A 27,583-nucleotide genomic window follows, 5' to 3' on the forward strand; every position below is an offset into this window, starting at 1 on the left:
ATGATGAGAAAATCGATAAGCAATCTCAACTGTGATGAGAAAACATCCTTATCAGAGAAAAACTCTGGTATTGATCAGTCTCAAAACAGCCTTTGGATTACATAGTTTATGGCTTTAAAAAATAAAATGGGATAAAAATAATGAGTAAAAAAAAAAAAATTGTTTTATGAACCAATAAGCAAGCACTTCACGGTTGCCTCAAGCGATGGTAATCAGCTCAACAAGAAAAAATGAAATTAATGCCTGAGCAATTATTGCTCACTACAGTGAATGGAAAAACACTAGAAAGTAAATCAATATGAAGCACAAGCTCTTCAATGCCTCAATGGTCTTCTGTAAATGTAAAGTGGGGCCCTGGAAGGCAAGAGCAGCACAGTGAATGTGTCCAGGCAAATCTAACAAAAAATAAAACTCTGCCAGGAACTAACCTCTAACCCTTGAACCCGCCTATGCCCTCTCCACCCCAATGACCTCAACTCTTTGACTGGCACGTCACGAATTCTGTGAAACACAGGTGGGCATCCTGATGACATCATCCTGTGTGTGTGTGTGTGTGTGTGTGTGTTTATTTATTTCACCTTTATTTAACCAGGTAGGCAAGTTGAGAACAAGTTCTCGTTTACAATTGCGACCTGGCCAAGATAAAGCATGTGATAAAGCATAAAGCATAATGTGTGTGTGTGTGTGTGTGTGTGTGTGTGTGTGTGTGTGTGTGTGTGTGTGTGTGTGTGTGTGTGTGTGTGTGTGTGTGTGTGTGTGTGTGTGTTCTGACGGAACAGCTGTTGACTCCGTCCAGACAGTGACACTGAGCCCTCAGACGTGGAGGCCAAGCATTTAGCTGCTCCTTGGCATGATGAACGGACACACACACACACACACACACACACACACACACACACACACACACACACACACACACACACACACACACACACACACACACACAGAGGGGATCAGATTTGTATTATCAGGGACACAGGAGGGCAGGGTTGTAAATCCTTACACCCTTACACCCCCTCCCAACCAGCCCTCTCAACTTACCCCCTTGCCCCCCTCATCCCCTGGCTCTCTCGCTCCTCGCCTCTGTTAAAATAACCCGTGAGGTTAGCACCCGGAGCATCCAGGGATCACTGGTATACAAACTGTTCCCTCACAGATGAGAAGCATCAGAGTGGGATAGGGAGTCATCCCAGATCCAGAGACGATAAATCACACAGCGATATACTCACCTCATATCACCTCATTTCACCTCACATCACCTCTACGGCTGAACCTGTGAGAAGAGAGACAGGTAAGATAGAATCATATGCAGGATCTGGGGTTGATCTAGGCAACGTGCAAGATTTTACTCCAACTTGGGTATTGTCCAGCACAGTGCAGTGTGAATATGTCAACAGATGTGTGTGAAAATGTAATCTACATGTCTTACAGCAGGAAACACAGATGTAACTTTCTGTTTATACATGTTATTTGTTATCCATCTGCCAGCCATGCTGATGGGCAGAGGTGGAAAAAGTACCCAACTGTCATACTTGAGTAAAAGTAAAGATACCTTAATAGAAAATGGCTCAAGTAAAAGTGAAAGTCACCCAGTAAAATACTACTTAAGTAAAAGTCAAACAACACCATTTTCTAGTTATTTTTTATTTATTTTCACAGATAGCCAGGGGCACACGCCAACATATAATTTACAAACCAAGCATTTGTGTTTAGTGAGTATGCCAGATCAGAGGCAGTAGAGATGACAAGGGATGTTCTCTTGATAAGTGTGTGAATTGGACCATTTTCCTGTCCTGCCAAGCATTCAAAATGTACTTTTGGGAGTCAGGGAAAATCTATGGGATAAAAGTACATTCTTTTTTTCAGAATGTAGTGAAGCAAAAGTAAAATTTGTCCAAAATATAAATAGTAAAGTAAAGTACAGATACCTCCAAAAAGTACTTTAAAGTATTTTTTACTTATGTACTTTACACCACCGCTGATGGGGAGCAGTCATGCAGCTACAGCTTATGTTTGGAGCATACATCTTACTGTGGTGTTCAGAGTTAATGATAGCTTCCAGAAAAAAGCTCATCTCTAAGGGACTTTCTATATTAGATGTAGAAAATATATTACGCTCAAACAACATATTCATGAGTTCTATTCACGTTTCCATACACAAAAGATGAGTCGTGTGGAACTGTTAAAATTATACTCTGATTAATTCATATATATGTGCATGTTTTTTTGTTTGTTGGGGGGGGGGGGTGGGGGTCTTTGAGTGACACACTGTAGCCAACTACTGTGATCTTGTAAAAGATCTAAAAGATGTGTTTGAGCGTGTATTCCCAAACCAGAGCCTAACGTGAACTCTGTTCATCCGTTCACCTCATCCATCCGCCACCAGAAGAAGATGATGCAATCAGTGTATGATGACCTGTCCAAGCAGAGGATACAGCAAGCCAAGGCTCTGTGTACAGAGGCCAGGGGAGGTAAGACTATAGAGATATATTCAATTACTATTCCCATTCAATTCTACAGTTCCATTCAGCTGAATATACTTTATTGATCTCCCGAAGGGGAGATCAGCTCTGAGAACAGCAGAGTTCAAATGTCTGTCAGCCTAGACATGGAACTGAATAAACCTGACTAAACTCCAAAGCGGGGACATTAGGTTTGACTTAGACAGCAGTAGCAAACAGTTCATACACCCAGGCATAGGCTACAGAGTATAATTATTAATCACACGCCGCAACACAGTAGTACTCACAAACTTATAGAGTACGTTAACGGATTAAACCCTAGAGACTCTACATTAAAACTCTGGAGTTAGAACTCTCAGTGGGCCGAACAATACTCAGGAGGCAATTCCTAGTGGTTTTGTTTGTCTGTTTTCTGATGGTCTCAGCCAGCAGCGGGTGCTGGCATCAGGCCCATCTGACTCAGCATAATGTGATCCTCCGGTTGGTGGGTTTTAAACAGGCACTTCAAAAGGCAAGTCCTGTCGACAATGCAGCTGGCATAAGGCAGGAATTCACATAAACTTTACTGAGAGAGTGAGTGAGAGAGAGAGAGAGAGAGAGAGAGAGAGAGAGAGAGAGAGAGAGAGAGAGAGAAAGACAGAAAAAGAGAAAGAGAGAGGCAGAGTTCCTATAAGGGATACTTCTTACAAACATCCTATTGATATACCCAGTTACCAATGCAACACTGCACCACAAAAAACATTACACACCCTCAGCCTGCATCTCTCAGGGCTATTCCAAAGTTATAGTGTAATGCTACAATCTGGTGGCCATGCATGGGGCCAAATAGGAAACTCAACACTAGGGCTTTGTGGATAAGTGATGATATGATATTTGAGGTTATGGTTTACGGGTCGGGTCAGTTGATCTTCAATAAATAGTTTGGAGCTGAGAGGAGCCAGAGACCTTAATCTCCTACGTACTGAAAAAGAACACTTCATGAGTCATGAGGAAACCCCTGTTGCTGGGGGAAGCCAGGTTCTATCTTTGTGATTCAACATTCACAGGGTTTCTCTGACTGACACAAGCCAACAGATAGAAATGCTACTGTGCAAGTCAAAGACAGATACAGCAAATCAGATTCTATCTGATCTGATTCCCTGTAACTCTCTTATTCTCGGTATTTGTCTGTTTGTGTCTCCAGTTCATGCCTTTCCCTGCTTACTTGTCTTACTTACTAAAATGGTTTAATTACTTTGACTTAGTGGTACATGGAGTGACTTACCCCATACAATGGAAAGCACTTTGAGACCTAGTGAAAGACAAACATAATACTTTATCTTTATGCTGTGCTTTTGTTTGTGTGTGCCAGGAGGTATGAACTTGGGGAAGAAGATCAGTGTTCCCAAGGATGTGATGATGGAGGAATTGAACCTTCCGTCCAACCGCGGCTCCCGCATGTTCCAGGAGAGACTGAGACGGGTGGAGAGATTTACACTGGAGAACCAAGTCCATGACCATTACAGCAATGTAAGAACACACACACGTGCATGTATGCACGGACAAATTCACGCACACACACACACACACAGACATTCTCATACATACACATTCTCACATGTCAAACACACACACCCTGCCTCTCTCCACTAGAGATGCCATGACATTTCAATGTAGAACAGAATGCTCAATTAATGTTCAAAGATATTTTATTTCTATGGAAACACAATAAGGTAACACTGTACATATACAGACATATCCACTGAGCTATCCACACTGTTAGACCCACGGACTTGTCATCCTGATGTGCAGTATTGTGCAAGCAGCTTGTTAGCCTGTTGGATTTATGGTTAGAGCTGTTTGATGAGGCAGTGAAACCTTGGCTGTCCCCTCTCACTTTCTGCTTTGCTGTACTCTGTCCCCTTGGAGCACGAGAAATGGGCCAAGGATATTGGTAGAAATCAGAGGGCCACACTTCTTTGGCTGTCCCAATAAGAGAACCTTTTTTGGTTCCAGGTATAACTTTTTGGGGTTCCATGTATAACCCTCTGTAGAAAGGGTTCTACATGGAAAAGCAAAGAGGTAGAACTATTTTGTGTTTCATGTATAACCCTCTGTGGATGGTGTTCTACCTGGAACCCAAAAGGGTTCTTCTATGGGGACAGCCAAATAACCCTTTTCAGGTTCTATATAGCACCTGTCAGGTGGAAACATAGAAATTCTAGGCGAAATCTACTGTAATGAGTGGATATCATTGGCTGTATGATTGAGGCAGTGGAACTGTCCCCAAAATTGGTTGTTATTCCAAGGTGGTTATTTTCCCATGATAATGCATACAACTGAGTTTGAATGTAGCTAATCCAGAATGTTATTGTGTCCCTGCCCAGGGCCTTCCAGAGCCCTTTCCCCCCCAGACCATACAGGGGCCCCAGAGGGGGAAAGAGAACCAGGCATATCTGATGCCTGGCAACCACAGCCTGATCACCACTCTACAGAAGACTGAGGCCATGAACGGCAGCCCCAACGTCATTGCCCCAGGTAGCTGGTAACATGAGTGATTAGAACCACATGGCTTAAAGGGATAGGTCACCCCTACATTCAAAGGGTTGGAATATTGGCTCAGCTTTACTTCAGATTACTTTTGAGCTATGGAAATGACAAACTTTGATTTTGGGATGAACTACCCATTTGAGTGTGCTGTTATGACAAAGGGGGTTTAACCACCCATTTTGGACACGTTACATTTTGGAAGGACAAGGTTAAACAACACACTATTGCTCTGACTGTTTTTAAAGCTGTGCTTGAGAATATCTGATAACACTCTGGGTGCTAGTGTGTTGAGTCTATCAGTGTATCTGTGTCCTGACCTAACAGTAGGTTCGTTTTTGGGTCTGAGTGACAGCCAGCTAAGCCTTGTTTATTGTGCTGGATTTACACCAAGTTTAACCATTTCTATTGTAGCCAGGACCAACATCAGATCAAACAACCTGCTTTAAATGTGTAAACCCTAAGAGCTTTCAGGGACTGAGTCTGGGACTGACCTTTGACCTCAGGCTACGTGGGTCCCCTGAAGGAGATCCCTTGTGAGAAGTTTAACCTGACAACCAGGTCCTACTGTTCCCCCTGGAGGGAGGCCCTGGGTGACAGTGACGACCTCAGGTCCTCCCTCAGCACCCAGTTCCCACAGAGGGCCACACTACAGCCCGCCAACTACAGGTGTTTCAACAGGTCAGTCTCACTACCTCACTAACCCACAGGGGGTCACACTACAGCCCGCCAACTACAGGTGCTTCAACAGGTGAGGAACTGAGTTCACATGGAACCCTGACACATATAGCCAAGTCACAAACATAGACGACCTCTGAGGACTGCACACTTCACAGTACAAAGGCAGGACAATATTATGCATGTATTCTTTGGAAAGACAAATTCAAGACCCCACTCATCAAAGCGAACATGGCTCGGGCTGAGGCTTAATGCACGTTTAGCACAGGATCATCATCAAATAGAGCCGCAGATGACCGAAGCATGTTATCAAATGAATATCACAATAATCTCTTAAATTAGCTTCCTCGGCACGCGTCCATGTTTCCACTGTTTGAAAGCAATCCCGCCTCTGACTCGCACCCCCTTGGACTGTGGCTGTCAGGCGGGCGGCTATTTTAACATGGGCTCGTGAGAAATGATCCCCCAGGGGGCTTGCATGCCTTTCAGCCCCTTAAAGACTGATGGCGCACAAAGGGGCTCATCTTACCCTGGCACACGCAAGATTGCGTCACACCGATGAGGCAAGAACAAAGGCTAAACTTGGTCTGAGACTCTCCTCACACACAACTATTAGTCTACTGTCAGTCATTTTGGTACCAATCATTCAGTAACTGAAGCACACAGATGCATTGATTTACTCCTTTAATTAACAAGGTATCTGGGGTTAATTAAGTCTAAGTTTAAAGTGAGGCATACAAACTGTGTGGGACAACTGGGATGAAGCCCCATCTATCGTCGGATGATTAAGGATTCTCACTAAATTCCCAAGATGATTATTTCCGACCTGAAAGATTAGTTAAACCAGGCCAGCCAGGGTCATTAGTGGAGCTCTGTGTGGATGCCTGGGTATCACAGAACATCTAAAAGCTTATTTCTACCCACCTGTTGAGTGAGAAAGATCTGATACCCAGAGAACGTCTTTGGTGTTATGTAAGCTACTGAGTCACTCTTCCTCAAATATACACGTCTAACATAAGCATCCCTCTCCCTCAGAGCGGCCATGCCATTCGGAGGCGCACAGCAGAAGAGTATGAGGGTCATCCCAGTGATGGGGTTCGAGCTGTTGGACTCCCAGCGCCTCCCTGGTACGACCCTGGACCGCATGTGTAAACGGCCCAACTTCAACAGAGTACCACGGGGATGGGGTCACGACTACTCCCCTGAATCCACCGACCTGTGAGAGGACCACCACTTCCTGTGACCTTTGTGAATTCGCAGGCTGAAAGACTTAAGCATCGTTTTACTCTTATTACACTTCCCTCCTGATTCAAAGATGACTCCCTCTAGAGTAGGTAGCCCCAAACTATTTTTATATTAAGATGCTTTCATCTATTTAATGGTTATATTAGGATAAGGGCCTGTGGTTAAGGGCAAGTTCTAACTCGAGGACTCTGGTATTCAGTCAGTGCCATAGGGAAAGACTTGTGAATGGTAAGATTGCTTCCTGATGAGAGCTCTGTGGATGTGCCTGTGCGGAGGCCAACTGAGGACGTCTGTATCAATCAACAGCTCATTATTAGAGTTGAGCCCAGGCAAACGAAGGCCAGTTGAGGGGAGAGGTGATTTGTTTCTTTTTTAATCAAAAACAGCCTCGTACTTAGCCCAACTGCCCCATTTCCCAACTCTACAACTCGACATAACTTTTGGCTCCCTTCCCTCTCTCCTACCATCACACTTCCTTCCTCCGTCTTTCTTGCCCTCTGTTATAAAGGATTGATTTTGTGATATTGATTGCTTTAAACGTAAATGATAGAGAACTTGTTTTAATGGCAGAAGTGGACAACAAAACATCACAATAATAAACTGAATCATTTTTGTGGAAAATGAACGTTGTATCAAAAATCAAATCCATAATATGAATGAAAATCAACAGGTCTAAAAATGGTCCTTTCAAGGGGCTGCTCTGCAGGATGCCTTGTACATTTCAACAATTTCTCCATTCTGATGTTGTAAGTCTAAATACACTGATCCATGACATTTTCTAACACCCGGGTGAACCTCAAAGTTAGATGACATTGCCACTGGATGCTGATGTAAGGCCCGTTATGCATTTCACCCCATAATTACGATGGTGAAGACTGGGGGAGGGTAAGCTGATCCTAGACCTGTGCCTAAGAGAAACTTCTGCCCAGGCCAATTATCTCAACCAGAGATGTTTGGCATAGCAAAGTATCACCATGGTAACTAGTCGCCATGGCGGGCAGCGTGGGCACCCATGCGCTGGGGGTCCTGGGACGGGTAGTGGATGTGTCCTGGGGGTCTCATGCCCATGGGAGGAGGGGGACCCATCGAACCCATGTGGAACATAGGCGCACCAAAACCTGAAGGTAAAAAAACACAACATAAATGAACAAGGTACACATTAGGTGTCACATTGTGTGAGCGCTAGCTCAGTGACATACTAAACTGCAACAAAAGAATATGTCCTCACGGTCAACTGCATTTATTTTCAGCAAATTTAACATGTGTAAATATTTGGATGGCTTCCCTGTAACGCAAAGCGTTGAGATTGCTTGCAATGACTACAAGTGCAGTCCGATGATGTGACACACCGCCCGAGACAATGAAGGACCCTCCACCTCGATCCCGCTCCAGAGTACAGGCTTTGACGATAAACACAAATCCGACCATCACCCCCAGTGAGACAGAACCCTGACTTGTCAAAAAGCACTTTTTGCCAGTCCTGTCTGGCCCAGCGATGGTGGGTTTGTGCCCATAGGTGACATTGTTGCCGGTGATGTCAGGTGAGGACCTGCCTTACAACAGGCCTACAAGCCCTCAGTCCAGCCTCCCTCAGCCTATAGCAGACAGTCTGAGCACTGACGGAGGGATTGTGCGTTCCTGATGTAACTCGGACAGTTTTTGCACGTCGTCTGCCACTGCGAAGACTATCAGCTGTCTGTCCTGTAGCACGGTCTTAGGCGTCTCACAGTACGGACATTGCAATTTATTGCCCTGGCCGCATCTGCAGTACTAATGCCTCCTTGCAGCATGCCTAAGGCACGTTCACACGGATAAGCAGGGACCCTGGGGATCTTTCTTTTGGTGTTTTTCAGAGTCAGTAGAGAGGCCTCTTTAGTGTCCTAAGTTTTCAGAACTGTGACCTTAATTGCCTACCGTCTGTAAGCTGTTAGTGTCTTAATGACAGTTCCAGAGGTGCATGTTCATTGTTCATTGAACAAGCATGGGAAACAGTGTTTAAACCCTTTACAAAGAAGATCTGTGAAGTCATCTTTGAAAGATAATTATCTTTGAAAGACAGGGTCCTGAAAAAGGGACATGTCTTTTTTGGCTGAGTTTATAAGTATGGCCAGAATTTTTCCAGGGCAACAAAGGTGTGACTGGTACCTGGAGGTGGTGGGTTGATGCCGGGCGGCGGGGGCAGAGAGATGTTCATGACATTAGGAGATGTACCAGGGTCCAGATTGAAGTAGTTAGTGGGAGCGTCTTCTTCCAGAGCAGGGGGTGGGGGAGAGCTGTGGGAGAGAGAAGAGAGTCAGAACAAGAACACAGACCGGCTCTCACACACACACAGTCTTTCAAAGCCTCCCAGACAGACTTACCTCCAGGCAGTCCTGGCACAGGGTCTAATCTGGTTCCCATCTCACTGACCCCATCCTGATAGGCCTCCTTTCCTCTGGCTGCCTGAGACCTGGACAGTCACAACACATTAGGGTACACAGTGAGTAGGGTGCAGGGATGCATGGAGACCAAATATAAATACTCCCAAATATTTTTGCCCTACAAGGTTGTCACCATCTGTCTAGAAAGGAAGGACTTCCAATACATTCTCCTCCTTTCCTCATAACTGGTAAGCTTTCACCTCTTACCTGCCCCACTTGACGGTGAGCCTGCGTCCGTTGATGATGAGCTTGTTGAATGACTTTTCTGCAGCAAGCTCAGCTGCCTGCCGTGTGGCAAACTGGATGAAGGCACACTGCTGCCTCTGGACAATGGTGGTGGTCCGGATCTCCCCAAACTGATAGAAGTGATTCCTGTAGAAACAGACACACAACGATTGAGGGCACAAGTTCCCAACTGCGTCACAGATCATTAAAACTGACTACCAGCAATCCTGGTATATTTATAAAAAATAAATAAAAAAAAGTTCAAATCAACTGACACTATAATCAGAAACCTACCTCAGCTCTGCATCTGAGATGGTATCTCCCATCCCCCCTACATAGAGTGTGGTGATGGTCTTGTCCTCAGGCGTGTCCAGTCTGGGCATGGTGGAGGCCCGTTTCAGCAGCTTGTCAGCCACTGGGTCATTAATACCATAGTAACGGTCCTTAATGTTCTGGTCTGCCAGGGGATCATCTGGGTCTGTGGGCTTCTCGTGCCTGATGCGGCAGGGAGAGAATGTGCATGAGAAGGAATAGTTCTCCCCAGTCAATGTAGGTTGATTTCTTGCTCAACAGCACCACCAAGTGAAATGTCATTACAAATCACAGAGACAGGAGGGGCTGTATCTATATAGTCATTGCACATGAACCAACTGTAGCCCTTATTAAGAGATGGAGCTATCTTTTAGATTGCGCTCTCACCTATAAGGACACTCCTCTCCTCTCTTACACTCTCCCTTCACCCAGAAGGAGCAGATGTGGGGTCTGTTCCTCTTGTAGTAGGGTGTCGTGCGGGCCAGCTTCAGCAGCATCTCACTGGAGCTGGGGGCCTTACCCAGCAGACCCACTGGCCGTGTCCCATCAGAGTTCCCTATCTGAGGACACAGGGAGTCAGGGAGATAGAGGGGGTTAACAGGGGTAAAACACTGGAAGTTGAATGTGAACACAGAAATACCGGGGATGCAGCCATCTCTCCACACATACCTCTCTCTCAGCATTCTGTGTGTAGTACTCCTTGTTCACGTCTGACTTCGGCACGTCATCCTTGATGTCCAGCCCGGTGTCCCTGACCTGGATTGGCAAACCTGTCGAGCACAGACGTGTAAATGTCTTGGATTCGGTACTGAATGGGGACTTAGTTTTGGCATACTTTGGTTTTCCAAAAAATGTAACCGATGTGACTTCCTCATCAAAAGAAAGTTAATATTTACAGATTATTTGTTTTTGCTTAGATTCATCCAGCCGGTTTTAAAATATGGGCGAAGGTGCAATACCCCCGCTCCTCAGTATGCCTTATATTTAACAAAAACTACACCCAAAAGTAATAAATATGTATCCACCCGTACCAGCTCGGGTACGGTACTATTCAGTACCCAGGTGGAAAAACCCAATTACATGTGGCTTTAGTAAAGTCAAGGTCCCCATGACTTGAACAAGTGGTAAGCAGTGTTGTCCATTAGCGCTGGCAGTCGGCTAATTAGCCAGCTACATTTTCCACTTCAAGCTAACGTTTTATGGGCTTATTTTGGACCTAAGCTTGTCACCGGATATCCCAAACACAATCAAATACAATTTTTGGGGTTCGCATACACAGATTTTCGGCATTGCTGATTAATTAGGGCCAATATCAAGTTCATAACAATCGTTAATCTGCATTTTTGGGTACCGATTATGGCCGATTACATTGCAATCCACGAGGAAACTGCTTGGCAGGATGAGCACCTGTTACGCGAGCGCAGCAAGGAGCCAAGGTAAGTTGCTAGCTTGCATTAAACTTCTCATAAAAAAAAAAATCTTCACATCATGACTAGTTAACTACACATGGTTGATGATATTACTAGGTTGTCCTGTGTTGCATATAATCAATGCGGTGCCTGTTAATTTATCGTCAAATCACAGCCGACTTCAACTTCCCCAAACGGGTGATGATTTAACAAAAGCGCATTCGTGAAAAAAGCACTATCATTGCACAAATGTACCTAAACATAAACATCAATGTCTTTCTTAAAATCAATACACAAGTATATACAATTTTTTTTAACCTGCATATTTAGTTACAAGAAAATATTGCCTGCTAACATGAATAACTAGGGAAATTGTGGCACTTCTCGTGTTCAGTGCAAGAAGAGTCCAGGTATATGCAACAGTTTGGTCCGCCTGGCTCGTTGCTAATTATGACAGAACCTTGAAGGTTGTGCAATGTAACAGCAATATTTAGACTTAGGGTTGCCACCCGTTCGATAAAATACATAACGGTTTCGTATTTCACTGAAAGAATAAACGTTTTCAAAATTATAGTTTCAAGATTTAACCATATTAATGACCAAAGGCTGGTATTTGTGTGTTTATTATATTATAATAAATTTGATAGAGCAGTCTGAGCGTTAGGTGGTAGGCACCAGCAGGCTCGCAAGCATTCATTCAAACTTTACTGCGTTTGCAGAAGCTCTTCGCAATGTTTGAAGCACTGCACTGTTTATGACTTCAAGCCTATCAACTCCTGAGAATAGGCTGACAATACTAAAGTGTCTATTTGAACATCCAAGTCAAAGGTATATGAAATACAAATGGTAGAGAAATAGTTGGTGTCATAATATCATTCATATATTTAAATACTACCTAAAACTTCTTAACTGGGAATATTGAACTTTTGAATATACAACTTTCATATGTTCTGAGCAAGGAACTTAAACAGTAGCTTTTTTTACATGGCACATATTGCACTTTTACTTTCTTCTCCAACACCATTTTTGCATTATTTAAACAAAATTGACCATGTATTTTTTATTTGAGACTAAATAGATTTCATTTGTGTATTAAGTTCAAATAAATGTTCATTGTTCATTCAGTATTGTTATATTTGTAATAATGACAATTACTTAGATTAAAAAAAAGTTTTAAAACATTGGCTAATTATGTCGGTATCGGCTTTAAGGTCCTCCAATGGTCGGATGAAAAATCGGTCGACCTCTAGTTGACAGTACATGACAGAGCAAAAACGAAGCCATGAGGTCAAAGGAATTTTCCGTAAAGCTCAGAGACAGGATTGTGCCGAGGCACAGATCTGGAGAAGGGTGCCAAAACAATTCTACAGCATTGAAGGTCCAAAAGAAAAGTGGCCTCCATCACTCTAAATGAAAGATTGGAACCACCAAGACTTTTTCAAGAGCTGGCCGCACAGCCAAACAGAGCAATCGGGGGAGAAGGGCCTTGGTCAGGGAGGTGACCAAGAACACGATGGTCACCCTGACAGAGCTCCAGAGTTCCTCTGTGAAGATGGGAGAACCTCCCAGAAGGACATCTCTGCAGCAGTCCACCAATCAGGCTTTTATGGTAGTGGCCAGACGGAAGCCACTCCTCAGTAAAAGGCACATGACAAAAGGCACCTAAAGGACGCTGTCCATGAGAAACAAGATTCTGGGGGCAAAGGTTCACCTTCCAACAGAACAACGACCATAGGCACACAGCCAAGACAACACAGGATTGGCTTTGGGACAAATCTGAATTTCTTTGACTGGACCAGCCAGAGCCCAGACTTGAACACTATCGACCATCTCCGGAGAGACCTGAAAGTAGCTGTGCCGCGACGCTCCCCATCCAACCTGCAGAGACGAATGGGAGAAACTCCAAAAACATGTCCCAAGCTTGACGCGTCATACCGAAAACGTCTCAAGGCTGTAGGTGCATCAACAAAGTACCGAGTAAAAGGTCTGAATACTTATGTAAATATAATTGCATTAAAAAAAAATGTTTTTAATAAAGCTGCAAATACTTCTAAAACCCTGATTTTGTGTGTGTGTGGATTGATGAGGGGGAAAACAACTTTGATCAATTTCAGAATAAGGCTGTAACATAACAAAATGTGGAAAAAGCCAAGGGTTCTGAATACTTTCCGAATGCACTATGTATATGATGGTGTGTATAATAGACATTATGGACAGTATATAAACAGAAATAGTTATATAGGACGCGTCTACTAGAATATACATATGGTGTGTAAAACGGAATGGTAAATATTACTTAAGTAACCAATGTTTAATGATTATGTACATAGGGCATCAGTCACTACGGTGAAGGGTTGAGTACCAGGTACTAGCCGGCTAGTAACAGACTAAAGTTTGGGGCAAGGTACTGCGCAAAACTCAATTCGCCTTTGGGACAACGGCTCCCATTGTCAGGACAGAGACATATACATAGATCTCTGGCTGCAGTCAAATTTCTTTACACGGACGAGGGAGAGTGCATGATGCTCGTGAAATTGCATGTCCCATGTTATGTACACTGAGTGTACAAAACATTAAGAACACCTTCCTAATATTGGAGTTACACACATCCCACCTTTCGCCCTCAGAACAGCATCAATTCATCGGGAATGTACTCTACAAGGTGTCAAAAGCGTTCTACAGGGATGCTGGCCCATGTTGACGCCAATGCTTCCCACAGTTGTGTCAAGTTGGCTGGAAGTCCTTTGGGTGGTGGACCATTCTTGATACACACAGGAAAAAATTTTGAGTGTGAAAAATCCAGCAGCATTGCAGTTCTTGACACAAACCGGTGCACCTGGCACTTACTACGATACCCTGTTCAAATGCCCATTCACCCTCTCCATGTCTCAATGCTTAAAAATCCTTCTTTAAACTTCTCTCCTCTCCTTCATCTACACTGATTGAAGTCGATTCAAAAAGTGATCACATCTTTTACCTTGACTCAGCTGGTCAGTCTATCATGGAAAGAGAAGGTGTTCGTAATGTTACTCAGTGTAAGTGGTAACGATGAGTCGAAATCCACAACTTAAGAGGCTTTCTGACAATTTATTTTAATTTGAGTGTAGTGGCGAATAGAAGGCCATTTACTGTGCGTTGATTGATTACTTATATCTCCCTCTCTAACTTCAAGCAATAGCTGTCAGAGCAGCTTACTGATCACTTTACCTGCACACAGCCCATCTGTAAATAGCACACCCAATCTAACTACATTTGCACATAGATTTTTCTATTGGGTTATTGACTGTACGTTTCTCTATCCCATGTGTAACTCTGTTTTTGCCACACTGCTTTGCTTTATCTTGGCCAGGTCAAAATTGTAAATGAGAACTTGTTCTCAAATAGCCTACCTGGTTAAATAAACGTAACATAATATTTAAAAAACTGAACAGTGAGTGCTGACCAGTTTAAAACAGGTTTTGAACTGACTGAATAAAATCAACCTCCTATATCCCTTTGCCATTCATAAATGATACAACGTGGTTATATGTCCATGGTATCGCATCGGGACAAGTAAACCAAAGGATTTCCTAGGATGCCGGGGCTTGCCAGGCAGTGACGCAAAAGTGAGTGACTCGTCAGTCAGTGTACCTTAGCGAATCGGTGAGAGAGCCATTCATTTGTCTCTTTAATTTGCATAGGATACTGGTAGGCCTAGGCTTTTTGGTGATTAACTGCAGATAACATTTGATGAAGAATCATCACTGCAGGAACAATCGGTAGTGGAGCATCTCATTCTGGTCCAAATATGAAAATTAGGGAACCACCTTTCCGAAGAGGCAACGAGAATGCCCATCTGCGTGTGTGGTGCACACGTCTACCACGTTCTGTAGCTGTTAGCAATGATGCTAATGAAAACAGTCTTCTGTTAGATGGTAAGGTTTTCCCAAAAACCTGCTCAATTAAACATTAACTACAAAATATCCTATGCTTACATGGCAGAATGATATGATTATATTCATCAATCCAGTGGGTATATGTTTTGCAAACTCTACCATCATGTGCACTACAACAACACTGTTAAAAAGCCTAGGTGCCCACTTGAATTAAAAGGGTAACTACACCCAATTCAAAAATTCTCCAGTGTTTCCCAGACCTCAAAAGTAGTCTCCTGATGCGTTTTAAAACTTCTTAAGGATGGGGGCAGTATTGAGTAGCTTGGATGAATAAGGTGCCCAGAGTAAACTGCCTGCTACTCAGTCCCAGAAACTAAGATATACTAGTATAATGCATACAGTGGGTCAAAAAAGTATTTAGTCAGCCACCAATTGTGCAAGTTCTCCCACTTAAAAAGATGAGGCCTGTAATTTTCATCATAGGTAAACTTCAACTATCTAGAAAATCACATTGTAGGATTTTTAATTAATTTATTTGCAAATTATGGTGGAAAATAAGTATTTGGTCAATAACAAAAGTTTCAATACTTTGTTATATACCCTTTGTTGGCAATAACAGAGGTCAAACATATTCTGTAAGTCTTCACAAGGTTTTCACACACTGTTGCTGGTATTTTGGCCCATTCCTCCATGCAGATCTCCTCTAGAGCAGTGATGTTTTGGGGTTGTTGCTGGGCAACACGGACTTTCAACTCCCTCCAAAGATTTTCTATGGGGTTGAGATCTGGAGACTGGCTAGGCCACTCCAGGACCTTGAAATGCTTCTTACGAAGCCACTCCTTCGTTGCCCGGGCGGTGTGTTTGGGATCATCGTCATGCTGAAAGACACAGCCACGTTTCATCTTCAATGCCCTTGCTGATGGTAGGCTTTGTTACTTTGGACCCAGCTCTCTGCAGGTCATTCACTAGGTCCCTCCGTGTGGTTCTGGGATTTTTGCTCACCGTTCTTGTGATCATTTTGACCCTACGGGGTGAGATCTTGCGTGGAGCCCCAGATCGAGGGAGATTATCAGTGGTTTTGTATGTCTTCCATTTCCTAATAATTGCTCCCAGTTGATTTCTTCAAACCAAGCTGCTTACCTATTGCAGATTCAGTCTTCCCAGCCTGGTGCAGGTCTACAGTTTTTTTTTCCTGGTGTCCTTTGACAGCTCTTTGGTCTTGGCCATAGTGGAGTTTGGAGTGTGACTGAGGTTGTGGACAGGTGTCTTTTATACTGATAACAAGTTCAAACAAGTGCCATTAATACAGGTAAGAAATGGAGGACAGACGAGCCTCTTAAATTTGAAACTCCCCATCCCGGATCCGGGATCGTGACTAAAGCCTCAGGCTCATTAGCATAACGCAACGTTAACGATTTCTGAAAATTGCAAATAAAATGAAAATAATGCGCCTACTCTCAAGCTTAGCCTTTTCTTAACAACACTGTCATCTCAGATTTTCAAAATGTGCTTTTGAACCATAGCAATTCACTAATTTGTGTAAGAGTATGCTAAGCTAGCTTAGCATTTTGAGTAGCATTTAGCACGCAACATTTTCACAAAAACCAGATAACCAAATAAATAAAATCATTTACCTTTGAAGAGCTTCGGATGTTTTCAATGAGGAGACTCTCAGTTACATAGCAAATGTGCAGTTTTTCCTGAAAGAGTCTTTGTGTAGGAGAAATCGCTCCGTTTTGTACATCACATTTGGCTACCGAAACGAACCGAAAATTCAGTCACCTACAACGTCAAACTTTTTCTGAATTAACTCCATAATATCGACCGAAACATGGCAAACGTTGTTTGGAATCAAATCCTCAAGGTGTTTTTTCACATATCCCTTCATTGATATATCGTTCGTGGAAGCCTGCATTCTTCTCTGAATTCTGTGGAAAAATACTTGCAGCTGACTTTTGCGCACCAATTTCGGCGCAGGACACCGGGCGGACACCTGGTAAATGTGGTCTCTTATGGTCAATCTTCCAATGATATGCCTACAAATACGTCACAATGCTGCAGACACCTTGGGGAAACGACAGAAAGGGCTGACTCACTCCTCTCGCATTCAAAGCCATATAAGGAGACAATGGAAAACGGAGCCTCAAATCCTGCTCATTTCCTGGATGCCGTTTCATCTTGGTTTTGCCTGTAGCTCACGTTCTAAGGCACGCACAGAAAATATCTTTGCAGTTCTGGAAACGTCAGAGTGTTTTCTTTCCAAAGCTACCAATTATATGCATAGTCGAGCATCTTTTTGTGACAAAATATTGCGCTTAAAACGGGCACGTCTTTTTATCCAAAAATGATATAGCGCCCCCAGAGTTAACAGGTTAAAGAAGAAGTTACAGGTCTGTGAGAGCCAGAAATCTTGCTTGTTTGTAGGTGACGAAATACTTATTTTCCACCATAATTTGCAAATAAATTCATAAAAAATCCTACAATGTGATTTTCTGGATTTCCCCCCCTCATTTTGTCTGTCATCATATGATGAAAATGACAGGCCTCTCATCTTTTTAAGTGGGAGAACTTGCACAAATGGTGTCTGAGTAAATACTTTTTTGCCCCACTGTATTTGGATAGCAAACACTGAAGTTTCTAAAACTGTTTGAATGATGTCTGAGTATAACATAACTCATATGCAGGCAAAAACCTGAGAAAAAAATCCAACAAGGATGTGGGAAATTTGAGGTTAATAGTTTTTCAACTCATTCCCTGTTGAAGATAGTGGGATATTGGTCATATTGCACTTCCTAAGGCTTCCACTAGATATCAACAGTCTTTAGAACCTTGTTTGATGCTTCTACTGCGAAGTGGGGGAGAATGAGTCAGAGGTCTGGCAGAGAGCCACGAGCTCAGTCTCGCGTGCTCACGTGATAGTTCTCTGTTCCATAGCATTTCTACAGACAAAGGAATTCTCCGGTTGGAACATTATTGAAGATTTATGTTAAAAACATCCTAAAGATTGATTCTATACTTTGTTTGACATGTTTCTACGACCTGTTTTTGGACTTTGTCAATAGTTTCCGCTGGACTTGCACGCGCTTCGTGAGTTCGGATTTGTTTACCAAACGAGCTAACAAAGGAGGTATTTGGACATACATGAACTTTATCAAACAAATCAAACATTTGTGGAACTGGGATTCCTGGGAGTGCATTCTGATTTAGATCAAAGGTAAGGGAATATTTATAGTGCCATTTCTGACTTCTGTTGACTCCAACATGGCGGATCTCTCTTAGGGTTGATTTGTCGTCTGAGCGCCGTACTCAGATTATTGCATGCTTTGCTGACACAGCGGTTGCATTAAGAAGAAGTGGATCTAAAATTCCATGTATAACACTTGTATTTTCATCAACATTTATGATGCTTATTTCTGTAAATTGATGTGGCTCTCTGCAAAATCACCAGATGTTTTTGGAACTACTGAACAACGCGCCAGTGTATACTGAGATTTTTTGATATAAACATGAACTTTATCGAACAAAACATACATGTATTGTGTAACATGAAGTCCTATGAGTGTTATCTGATGAATATCAAAGGTCTGATTAATTTCTCCATTTCTGCTTTTTGTGACACCTCTCTTTGGCTGGAAAAATGGCTGTTTTTCTGTGAATAGGCACTCAACTAACAATCGTTTGTGTATTTGAAATCGGACACTGTGGTGGGATTAACAAGAAGTATATATTTTAAAATGGTGCAAAATACTTGTATGCTTGAGGAATTTTAATTAAGAGATTTGTTGTTTTGAATTTGGCTCCCTACACTTTCACTGGCTGTTGTTGTCTCGATCCCGTTAACGGGATCTCAGCCATAAGAAGTTAAGCATTGTTGTAGACTTAAACAAAATTAGATGTTCTATCCATTTACAACATTTTATTTTGAGATCAAAAACATGGAAATACAAAACCATTAATTTATTTTTCAAGATATGGGCAGTATCTTGCAGTAACATTTTAAATAAGAATTTAAGCTCAACAGAAGACAGGTTACTCTACGTACTTGTGGAAACCACTGAGTAAGGTGTACAGGTAAGGCATCTATGAATTATATGACCTACCGTACTCCAGGTCAAGCAGACAGGTCTGACAGACGTTCTTCATCTTGCTGCAGGTCTGACACACCTCTGTCTTCTTGAAGCGCATCCTTGTTCCTGGACACCAGCGGAACACAGTGAAGGGACGAGCACAGATCTGATGGGAGGAGAAGTGGAGAGCAAAAAGTTCAGTGTTTCTGCTGCAGTCATTTAGTTGTGGTGCTACGCTTCTTACATCTGCAAACAGCTAGCTTGTATTTTTTTTTGCAAGTTGGGCCTAAATCTTGTTAGCCGCTAGGGTTGCACATTTTGGGGAATATTCAGAGGTGGAAGCCTTCCGTGGGGATATATGGGAATTAACGAAAATATATGCAAATTACTATTAATACCATTTAAAATTAAGATATTTTCATTGGATATATTTACCATATGGAGAAACATTTTTACCTTATGAGTAGACATAATTGCAAATGATTAAATCCTTCCAATAAAAAATAACTACGAATTTAACTTTTATTAAATGAGTTGACTCTTCACATGGGATGATTCCACTGAACAACAAAAGAAAGAATATTGAATGATCCCCGATGATCCTTCGCATCTCCCAAAAACATTTTCAGCATACAGATGAAGTCGGAAGTTTACATACACTTAGGTTGGAGTCATTAAAACTTGTTTTTCAACCACTCCACAAATTTCTTGTCAACAAACTAGTTTTGGCAAGTCGGTTAGGACATGTGGCAGCATCGTGTTTTGGGGGTGCTGTGCTACAGGAGGGACTGGTGCACTTAATAAAACAGATGGCATCATGAAGACAAACATATGTGAATATATTGAAGCAACAACTCATGACATCAGTCAGGAAGTTAAAGCTTGGGTGCAAATGGGTCTTCCAATTGGACAATGACCCCAAGCACATTTCCAAAGTTGTGGCAAAATGGCTTAAGGACAAAGTTTTAAAAAAAAGTGGCCATCACAAAGCCCTCACCCCAATCTCATAGAAAATGTGTGGGCAGAACTGAAAAAGCGTGTGCGAGCAAGGAGGCCTAGAAACCTGACTCAGTTACACCAGCTCTGTCAGGAGGAATAGGCCAACATTCACCCAAAATATTGTGGGAAGCTTGTGGAAGGCTACCCGAAACGTTTGACCCAAGTGAAACAATTTAAAGGTAATGCTACCAAATACTAATTGAGGTTGTAAACTTCTGACCCAATGGGAATGTGATTTAAGAAATAAAAGCTGAAATAAGTCACTCCACTAGTATTCTGACATTTCACATTCTTACAATAAAGTGGTGATTCTAACTGGCCTAAGACAGGTATTTAAAAATTGAATAAATGTATTTGGCTAAGGTGAATGTAAACTTCAACTTCAACTGTACATCTCTAAAATGAGAGTCTAGAAACTATAGCTTTGGTTGTCTTCCTCAGGCTTCCATGTCTTCTCCCTGGACCTCCTCAATGTCCACCTTTTTAACAGCACTCCGAGTTCGCATCTTCACTGTCCAACCTTGTTGAGGATGGCTCATTGCCAGGCCACCAATTTTTCACCCCTTGTATTGGTCAGCCTGTTGCGTGCTTTGGTGTGTGTGTTCCCATACAAGGACTAGTTGCACTCTGAGGCGGCTGATATTAGTGGGATTTGGAGGATGATGGAGGCATCAGGGGAAAGAGCCACAGATCAACAAAGTCTCTTCTACCAGGTGGCTGATGAGATTGGCAGTCGTGCCAACCTTATTGCATCGCCATCCCAAAGCCCTTGCTTAGAAGTTTACTCCACCAGACTGCCAAGAGCCTTGCCCTCATCCAGACACCATAGGCCTAGTTGATCTCTGCACCAGACCGGATGCTCTTGCCAGCATACTTCGGGTCCAACATGTACGCTGCGGTGTGTATGGGCTCCAGACAGAAGTCTTCACACCTTTTGATGCATTTCAGAACTGCAGTTTCCTCTGCTTGGAGCAACAGTGAAGTGGGCAGGGCAGTACAGATTTATTCTCTTACATCTGCAAGCAGAGTGAACATCAGACAGGATGGCATGGTCTCCTGCAATCCATGCAATGGCTACTGATATAGGTTTCAGGTAGCTTACCACTCTCTCCCAAAATACATCATCCAGGAGGATCCTCTTGATGGGGCTGTTTATACCGGCAGACTGTGATATGGCCATTTCTTGGAGACTCCTTCCCCCCAGGAGACTGTCAAACATGACAACACACCCCCAAATGGTGTTGCCGGGCAGCTTCAATGTAGTGCTCTTATTCTTCTCACTTTGCTTGGTGAGGTAGATTGCTGCTATAACTTGATGACCCTTCACATACCTAACCAGTTCCTTGGATCTCTTGTAGAGTGTATCCATTGTTTTCAGTGCCATGAGGTCCTTGAGGAGCAGATCCAATGCATGAGCAGCACAGCCAATGGGTGCGATGTGAGGGTAGGACTCCTCCACTTTAGACTAAGCAGCCTTCATGTTTGCAGCATTGTCTGTCACCATTGCAAATACCTTCTGTGGTCCAACATGTGATTTGGCACAGTATTTGCAAATGTACACAGCATTTCCTTCTACATTAACTGCAGTGAAATGTCTCCACACATCAGATAGTGGCTGTGGCATTTTCCTGTAAAGATTAGGAAAAAAAGAAAGTAAAATACAATTCCATGTACAGATAGTTAAGCAGTTAGATTTAAACAACTCCTTTGTAAGATAAATGAAACACTCCTCAGTTAGCAGGCTCAAGTAAGCTAAAACCCACACGGTAGCAAAAACTTACTAGCAGAAACGGTTAACAAGTTAGAAAATATTTAAACGCACTTTACTGTAGGCTACTATTTACTAGTTGACAAAATTGTCATGAAATGTATTCACCCCACCCAGTATTGTAATCAAAACTTACCAGAAAGCATGTATGTAGTCATCGGCTCAGACAGTGTAGTAGCGTGGGCTCAACAGCATCTCATTAGTGTGCAAGATCTTGAGAATCAGCTGTACATGTGATGGAAGACTGCACTGCATATGTGATGAAGAATGCACTGTGCATGCAGAGGGCTGCAATTCCATTTAATTGGGGATAGTTTAACCAAAATATGCCACAAGACTTAGAATTGCCTAGTATATCCCACAAAAAAAGTTTCACTGTTATAAGCTAACTTTTTTGATGAATTTAAGCAAAATTCCCGGGCTTAACTTCCCATGGAAAATTTCCTGACCCGTCGCAACCTTATTAGCCGCTAATGCTAATCGCTAGTTAGCTGGCTAGCTAATAAATGTACTGAAATGTAATTCGCTACACAGTCTGATCATACGAGTGATGGTTTATACCTAAATCAGCATGTTTGTGCAACAGTATCTTCTAAATCAGAGAGAAATACGCAAAGCATGAATATGTTAGCTACATGAAGTAGCTAAGAGAAAACATTCAATGTAGCCAAAGATTATATGGTCCTCTAGGAAACATTAACACTGGTTCCTACCCTGTCACCGTAACTCCTCCCTGGCATTTTCATTAATTGTCAGGCCAAAGACTGTATTCTAAGTGCCCACTATTATATTCTAACTATAGAATTATAATAATCATTCTATTCCCATGATTCCAACAGTTCGATTGAGACATATCCAATGCAAAAAAACAATCTATTAAAAATGGAGAGATTTTTCTGGGGATTTTTTGGTATTATGCTAATTGGATTTCCTCTAGCCGTAGAAATAGACTCTAGGGGGTTAAACATGGCCATTGAACATAGTGACAGGGCCCCACGCAATATTTCAAGATATGTATTCACTGAATACTGCACTTCCTATATTGCATAAGAAGACTAAACTGGAATAATGAACTATATTACCTTGCATTCTTTCCCATACTTTTCTTTGCTCTGTTAAAAACAATGAGTATAAAATTAAGGATTCTGCAGCAAAAGTTTGAATTTCAAAATAACAAGTGCAAAGACAAACTGGAAAGAAACTCACCATGCGGATGTATGGATTTTCCCCCAAACATGTCTGACACAGAATTGGGAAATCCTGGAGGAAAATACAAAAATGTTAACTTAAAGTGCAGCCAACACGCAGCAATCCTGGTCTATCATAATAACAGAGCCTCGTGGTTTCTGGTCACAAGCTACACATTCTCACACATTTCTTGCTTGACCCAGTGTGTACTCTGGCCATATGCTACAAGTGCTGGATCCAGTAGCACCTACTTTACCATCTGTTGGAAGATGTGGTTTCAGTCAAACTTCTAACCATTCAGGTCTTCAACATCAACCACCTCATCAGGAAGCCTAAATGTAAGCATCTCCTGAGAGCACAAACTTCCTGTGTGAAGTCTTGGGTTGCAGGGTTCACACCCAAGAGAGAGAGTGAGGTGAGTGTTTGTTTACAAGTGTGTTTTGAGTTAGAATCAAAATACTAACATAATAGGCTAATATTTCTGGAGGCTCTACAATGACAAGAGTTATCATACAAAATTAAGTCTGAAGTATGAGGGCCAGATGTATTAGGCCTATATGGGAACTGGAGGCATATAGAGAGAAGTTGGGACAAGAGAGTATTGTCCTCCAAAGTCAACCCAGAATACGATCTGTGCAACCTGACAGTACTTCTCATGGCTGGATGATGTGTCAGGTTGCTTTCGCGTAACCGGTTGTAACTGAACCCCTAAAAGATAAGGCTCAACCATCCTTACAATTCATACACTGCCAGTTCACATGAGCCTGTGCTATTCTGACTATGTGATGGTTATTGAGGGACCCCTTTTCCCATGACTGTCCAAGTCGTGTGTACGTATTAGTCAATATAACTTTATAACTACACTGCTCAAAAAAATAAAGGGAACACTTAAACAACACAATGGAACTCCAAGTCAATCACACTTCTGTGAAATCAAACTGTCCACTTAGGAAGCAACACAATACATTTCACATACTGTTGTGCAAATGTAATAGACAACAGGTGGAAATAGGCAATTAGCAAGACACCCCCAATAAATGAGTGGTTCTGCAGGTGGTGACCACAGACCACTTCTCAGTTCCTATGCTTCCTGGCTGATGTTTTGTTCACTTTTGAATGTTGGCGGTGCTTTCACTCTAGTGGTAGCATGAGACGGAGTCTACAACCCACACAAGTGGCTCAGGTAGTGCAGCGCATCCAGGATGACACATCAATGCGAGCTGTGGCAAGAAGGTTTGCTGTGTCTGTCAGCGTAGTGTCCAGAGCATGGAGGCGCTACCAGGAGACAGGCCAGTACATTAGAAGTGGAGGAGGCCGGAGGAGGGCAACAACCCAGCAGCAGGACCGCTACCTCCGCCTTTGTGCAAGGAGGAGCACTGCCAGAGCCCTGCAAAATGACCTCCAGCAGGCCACAAATGTGCATGTGTCTGCTCAAACGGTCAGAAACAGACTCCATGAGGGTGGTATGAGGGCCCGACGTCCACAGGTGGGGGTTGTGCTTATCGCCCAACACCGGGCAGGACGTTTGGCATTTGCCAGAGAACACCAAGATTGGCAAATTCACCATTTGCACCATGTGCTCTTCACAGATGAAAGCAGGTTCACACTGAGCACACGTGACAGAGTCTGGAAACGCCGTGGAGAACATTCTGCTGCCTGCAACATCCTCCAGCATGACCGGTTTGGCGGTGGGTCAGTCATGGTGTGGGGTGGCATTTCTTAGGGGGCCGCATAGCCCTCCATGTGCTCGCCAGAGGTAGCCTGACTGCCATTAGGTACCGAGATGAGATCCTCAGACCCCTTGTGGTGCGGTTGGCCCTGGGTGCCTCCTAATGCAAGACCATGCTAGACCTCATGTGGCTGGAGTGTGTCAGCAGTTCCTGCAAGAGGAAGGCATTGATGCTATGGACTGGCCCACCCGTTCCCCAGAGCTGATTCCAATTGAGCACATCATGTCTCGCTCCATCCACCAACGCCACGTTGCACCACAGACTGTCCAGGAGTTGGCGGATGCTTTAGTCCAGGTCTGGGCGGAGATCCCCCAGGAGACCAACCGCCACCTCATCAGGAGCATGCCTAGGCGTTGTAGGGAGGTCATACAGGCACGTGGAGGCCACACACACCACTGAGCCTTATTTTGACTTGTTTTAAGGACATTACATCAAGGTTGGATCAGCCTGTAGTGTGGTTTTCCACTTTAATTTTGTGTGTGACTCCAAATCCAGACCTCCATGAGGTGATAAATTTGATTTCCATTGATCATGTGTGATTTTGTTGTCAGCACATTCAACTATGTAAAGAAAAAAGTATTTAATAAGAATATTTCATTCATTCAGATCTAGGATGTGTTATTTTAGTGTTCCCTTTATTTTTTTGAGCAGTGTATATCTCCCCTGTCTCTAAGCTGATATGCCCAATGGGACGAACAAGCACTGTTGAATTTAAAGAATTGACGTGCGGCAGCCTAGGGAAGCCCTTCAATGCCAAACTGTGGTGATTTTTTTTATAGTTCTAAAAACAGTCCAAAATCCAGATATTTTTTATATCACAGAGATATCTTTAACAGAGCCCAAGTTGCGGGCTTTTAAATCTGACTTTAGCCAAAAAGTAGAAACAGAAAACATAAAAAAATTGCACTACATTTTTTTTCATATTTCACTTAAAGCACCAACACTCAGCTTGATTGTTTAAAACTGCATTTGCTGGTATTGTTTGCATTAAATAATAATTACTAGAACAAATGATTATACTTTACAATAATAGACTTATATTTGAATTGAAGCCAAATATGTAAATGTTATATTCCCATTAAAAAAATATAAAAAAAACATTTGCAAAAAATAAATACATTCTCTCATTATGGGGTTTCGTATGTAGATTGATGAGGAAAGAAACTTTAATCCATTTTAGAATACGGTTGTAATGTAAGAAAATGTGGAAAAAGTCAAGGTTTCTGAATGCTTCCTAAATACACTATCCACCAGCTTCTTATTATAGCATTACCACTCAACCTCCCCCACACACACACAAAAAAAACATTTCTTTCATAATTTTTCTACAATTCACAAGAGGCTGAAAGTATCTCACAGGAGAAAGCACCGTGTGTTAAATTAGCCACAGATAGAGATAGGGATTTGGACTTGCAGTTTTACTTAATTCTCCATACTGGCCAATGATTACAAGGGAGATTCTAATCCAAACATTAATTCAAATATTGTTGTGACCCTGGCCTAGAGGATGGAAGTTAAACATGTACAGTAGCTAGATGTAGAAGGCTAATATTAACTATCTAACGTTACCCATGAATGTAAGTTAGGCTAGTGAACAAGCATTTTAGCCAGGTAGCCTAGGACAACAAATAATAAATGTCGTGTATGTCAGAGTGATAGAACGTTTTGTCAACATGAGAGGATGGCGGCAGTGGCGTTTCTCTACAAGTAGGGTGAGTGAACATGCGTTGCATGAACGTGCTTACATACAAGCCCTTAACCAACAATGCATTTAAGAAAAAAATAAGTGTTAAGTATTTACTAAAACAAACTGAAGTAAAAACAAAACAATTAAATGATTAACAATTAAGGAACAATAATAAAATAACTGTAGAGAGGCTATATAGAGGGGTCACAGGGTAGTCGAGCTAATATGTACATGTAGGTAGAGGTAAAGTGACTATGCATGGATAACAAAGTCTATGACTAGGGTGGCTGGAGTCGTTGGTAATTTGTAGGTCCTTCCTCTGACACCGCCTGGTATAGAGGTCCTGGATGGCAAGAAGCTTGACCCCAGTGATGTACTGGGTCGTACGCACTGCCCTCTGTAGCGGCTTGAGGTCGGAGGCCGAGCAGTTGCCCAATTAGTTGTCTTATTAGCTCGGCCTTATTTAGTCATATATATCACGGTCGCAAGCATATGAATTAACAGGGGGAATGCTACCCCGGTGATTTTACCCACGCACCGCTACGGCCAGTTTATAAAAAAATGTAAACAGCTAAACCAAATACTATTACTTACCCCTTTCACCTGTGGCTAAACCGCTTCTAGTTGACTAGTTATCTAGCTAACTTGCGACACAGCCATGCTTGCGCTACTAACGTTCGCTAGTTGACGTTAGCCTTTGGTAGCAAATCATAATTCACATACTGAAGTATTGGCAAAGTTAAATTAATTACGAGGTTAGTTTATCGTTTCATATACCCTCCTTTTCCAGGTTATAATACACACAATATTTCTACGATTTAATACTTACCGCGTCTTCCCAATTCTGTCTGTTGTATGTGTTAGCTCCTAGGGACGTCGCCATTTTTACTTGTGGTCGTAAAATACAACCCTATCGCGCATGCACCGCCCCGACAATGAATTCACATCCCACAATGCAGCACGGCGCATGCTTCTTTTCATTACATTAACCT

General features: G+C 42.6%; 2 protein-coding genes across 4 annotated transcripts; one reads left to right on the top strand and one right to left on the bottom strand.

The window, feature by feature from the left end:
- Nucleotides 1-1,042: 1,042 nt before the first annotated feature.
- Nucleotides 1,043-7,536, top strand: LOC135526230 (myozenin-2-like). 2 transcript variants are annotated; one of them, XM_064954407.1, is made up of 6 exons: nucleotides 1,043-1,291; nucleotides 2,390-2,471; nucleotides 3,814-3,971; nucleotides 4,829-4,979; nucleotides 5,495-5,669; nucleotides 6,702-7,536. In XM_064954407.1, exons 2-6 carry the CDS (start codon nucleotides 2,393-2,395, stop codon nucleotides 6,886-6,888), a joined length of 750 nt encoding a protein of 249 aa, XP_064810479.1. In that variant the 5' UTR covers nucleotides 1,043-1,291; nucleotides 2,390-2,392; the 3' UTR covers nucleotides 6,889-7,536. The 2 variants fall into 2 exon arrangements, with proteins under 2 accessions (XP_064810479.1, XP_064810478.1); XM_064954406.1 differs by having other exon boundaries at nucleotides 1,044-1,291; nucleotides 2,387-2,471.
- Nucleotides 7,456-27,508, bottom strand: LOC135526229 (pre-mRNA-splicing factor RBM22-like). Of its 2 annotated transcripts, none has more exons than XM_064954405.1 (11): nucleotides 27,421-27,508; nucleotides 23,193-23,246; nucleotides 23,069-23,098; nucleotides 19,253-19,385; nucleotides 10,538-10,638; nucleotides 10,256-10,428; nucleotides 9,851-10,051; nucleotides 9,539-9,703; nucleotides 9,268-9,360; nucleotides 9,057-9,184; nucleotides 7,456-8,029 (listed from the first exon to the last, which is right to left on the bottom strand). In XM_064954405.1, the coding sequence occupies exons 1-11, from the start codon at nucleotides 27,472-27,474 to the stop codon at nucleotides 7,893-7,895; spliced, it is 1,269 nt and encodes a 422-aa protein (XP_064810477.1). In that variant the 5' UTR covers nucleotides 27,475-27,508; the 3' UTR covers nucleotides 7,456-7,892. The 2 variants fall into 2 exon arrangements, with proteins under 2 accessions (XP_064810477.1, XP_064810476.1); XM_064954404.1 differs by having other exon boundaries at nucleotides 7,895-8,029; nucleotides 9,272-9,360.
- Nucleotides 27,509-27,583: the final 75 nt, after the last annotated feature.

The sequence above is a fragment of the Oncorhynchus masou genome, chromosome 32, assembly GCF_036934945.1.
Source record: "Oncorhynchus masou masou isolate Uvic2021 chromosome 32, UVic_Omas_1.1, whole genome shotgun sequence".
Classification (NCBI taxonomy): domain Eukaryota; kingdom Metazoa; phylum Chordata; class Actinopteri; order Salmoniformes; family Salmonidae; genus Oncorhynchus; species Oncorhynchus masou.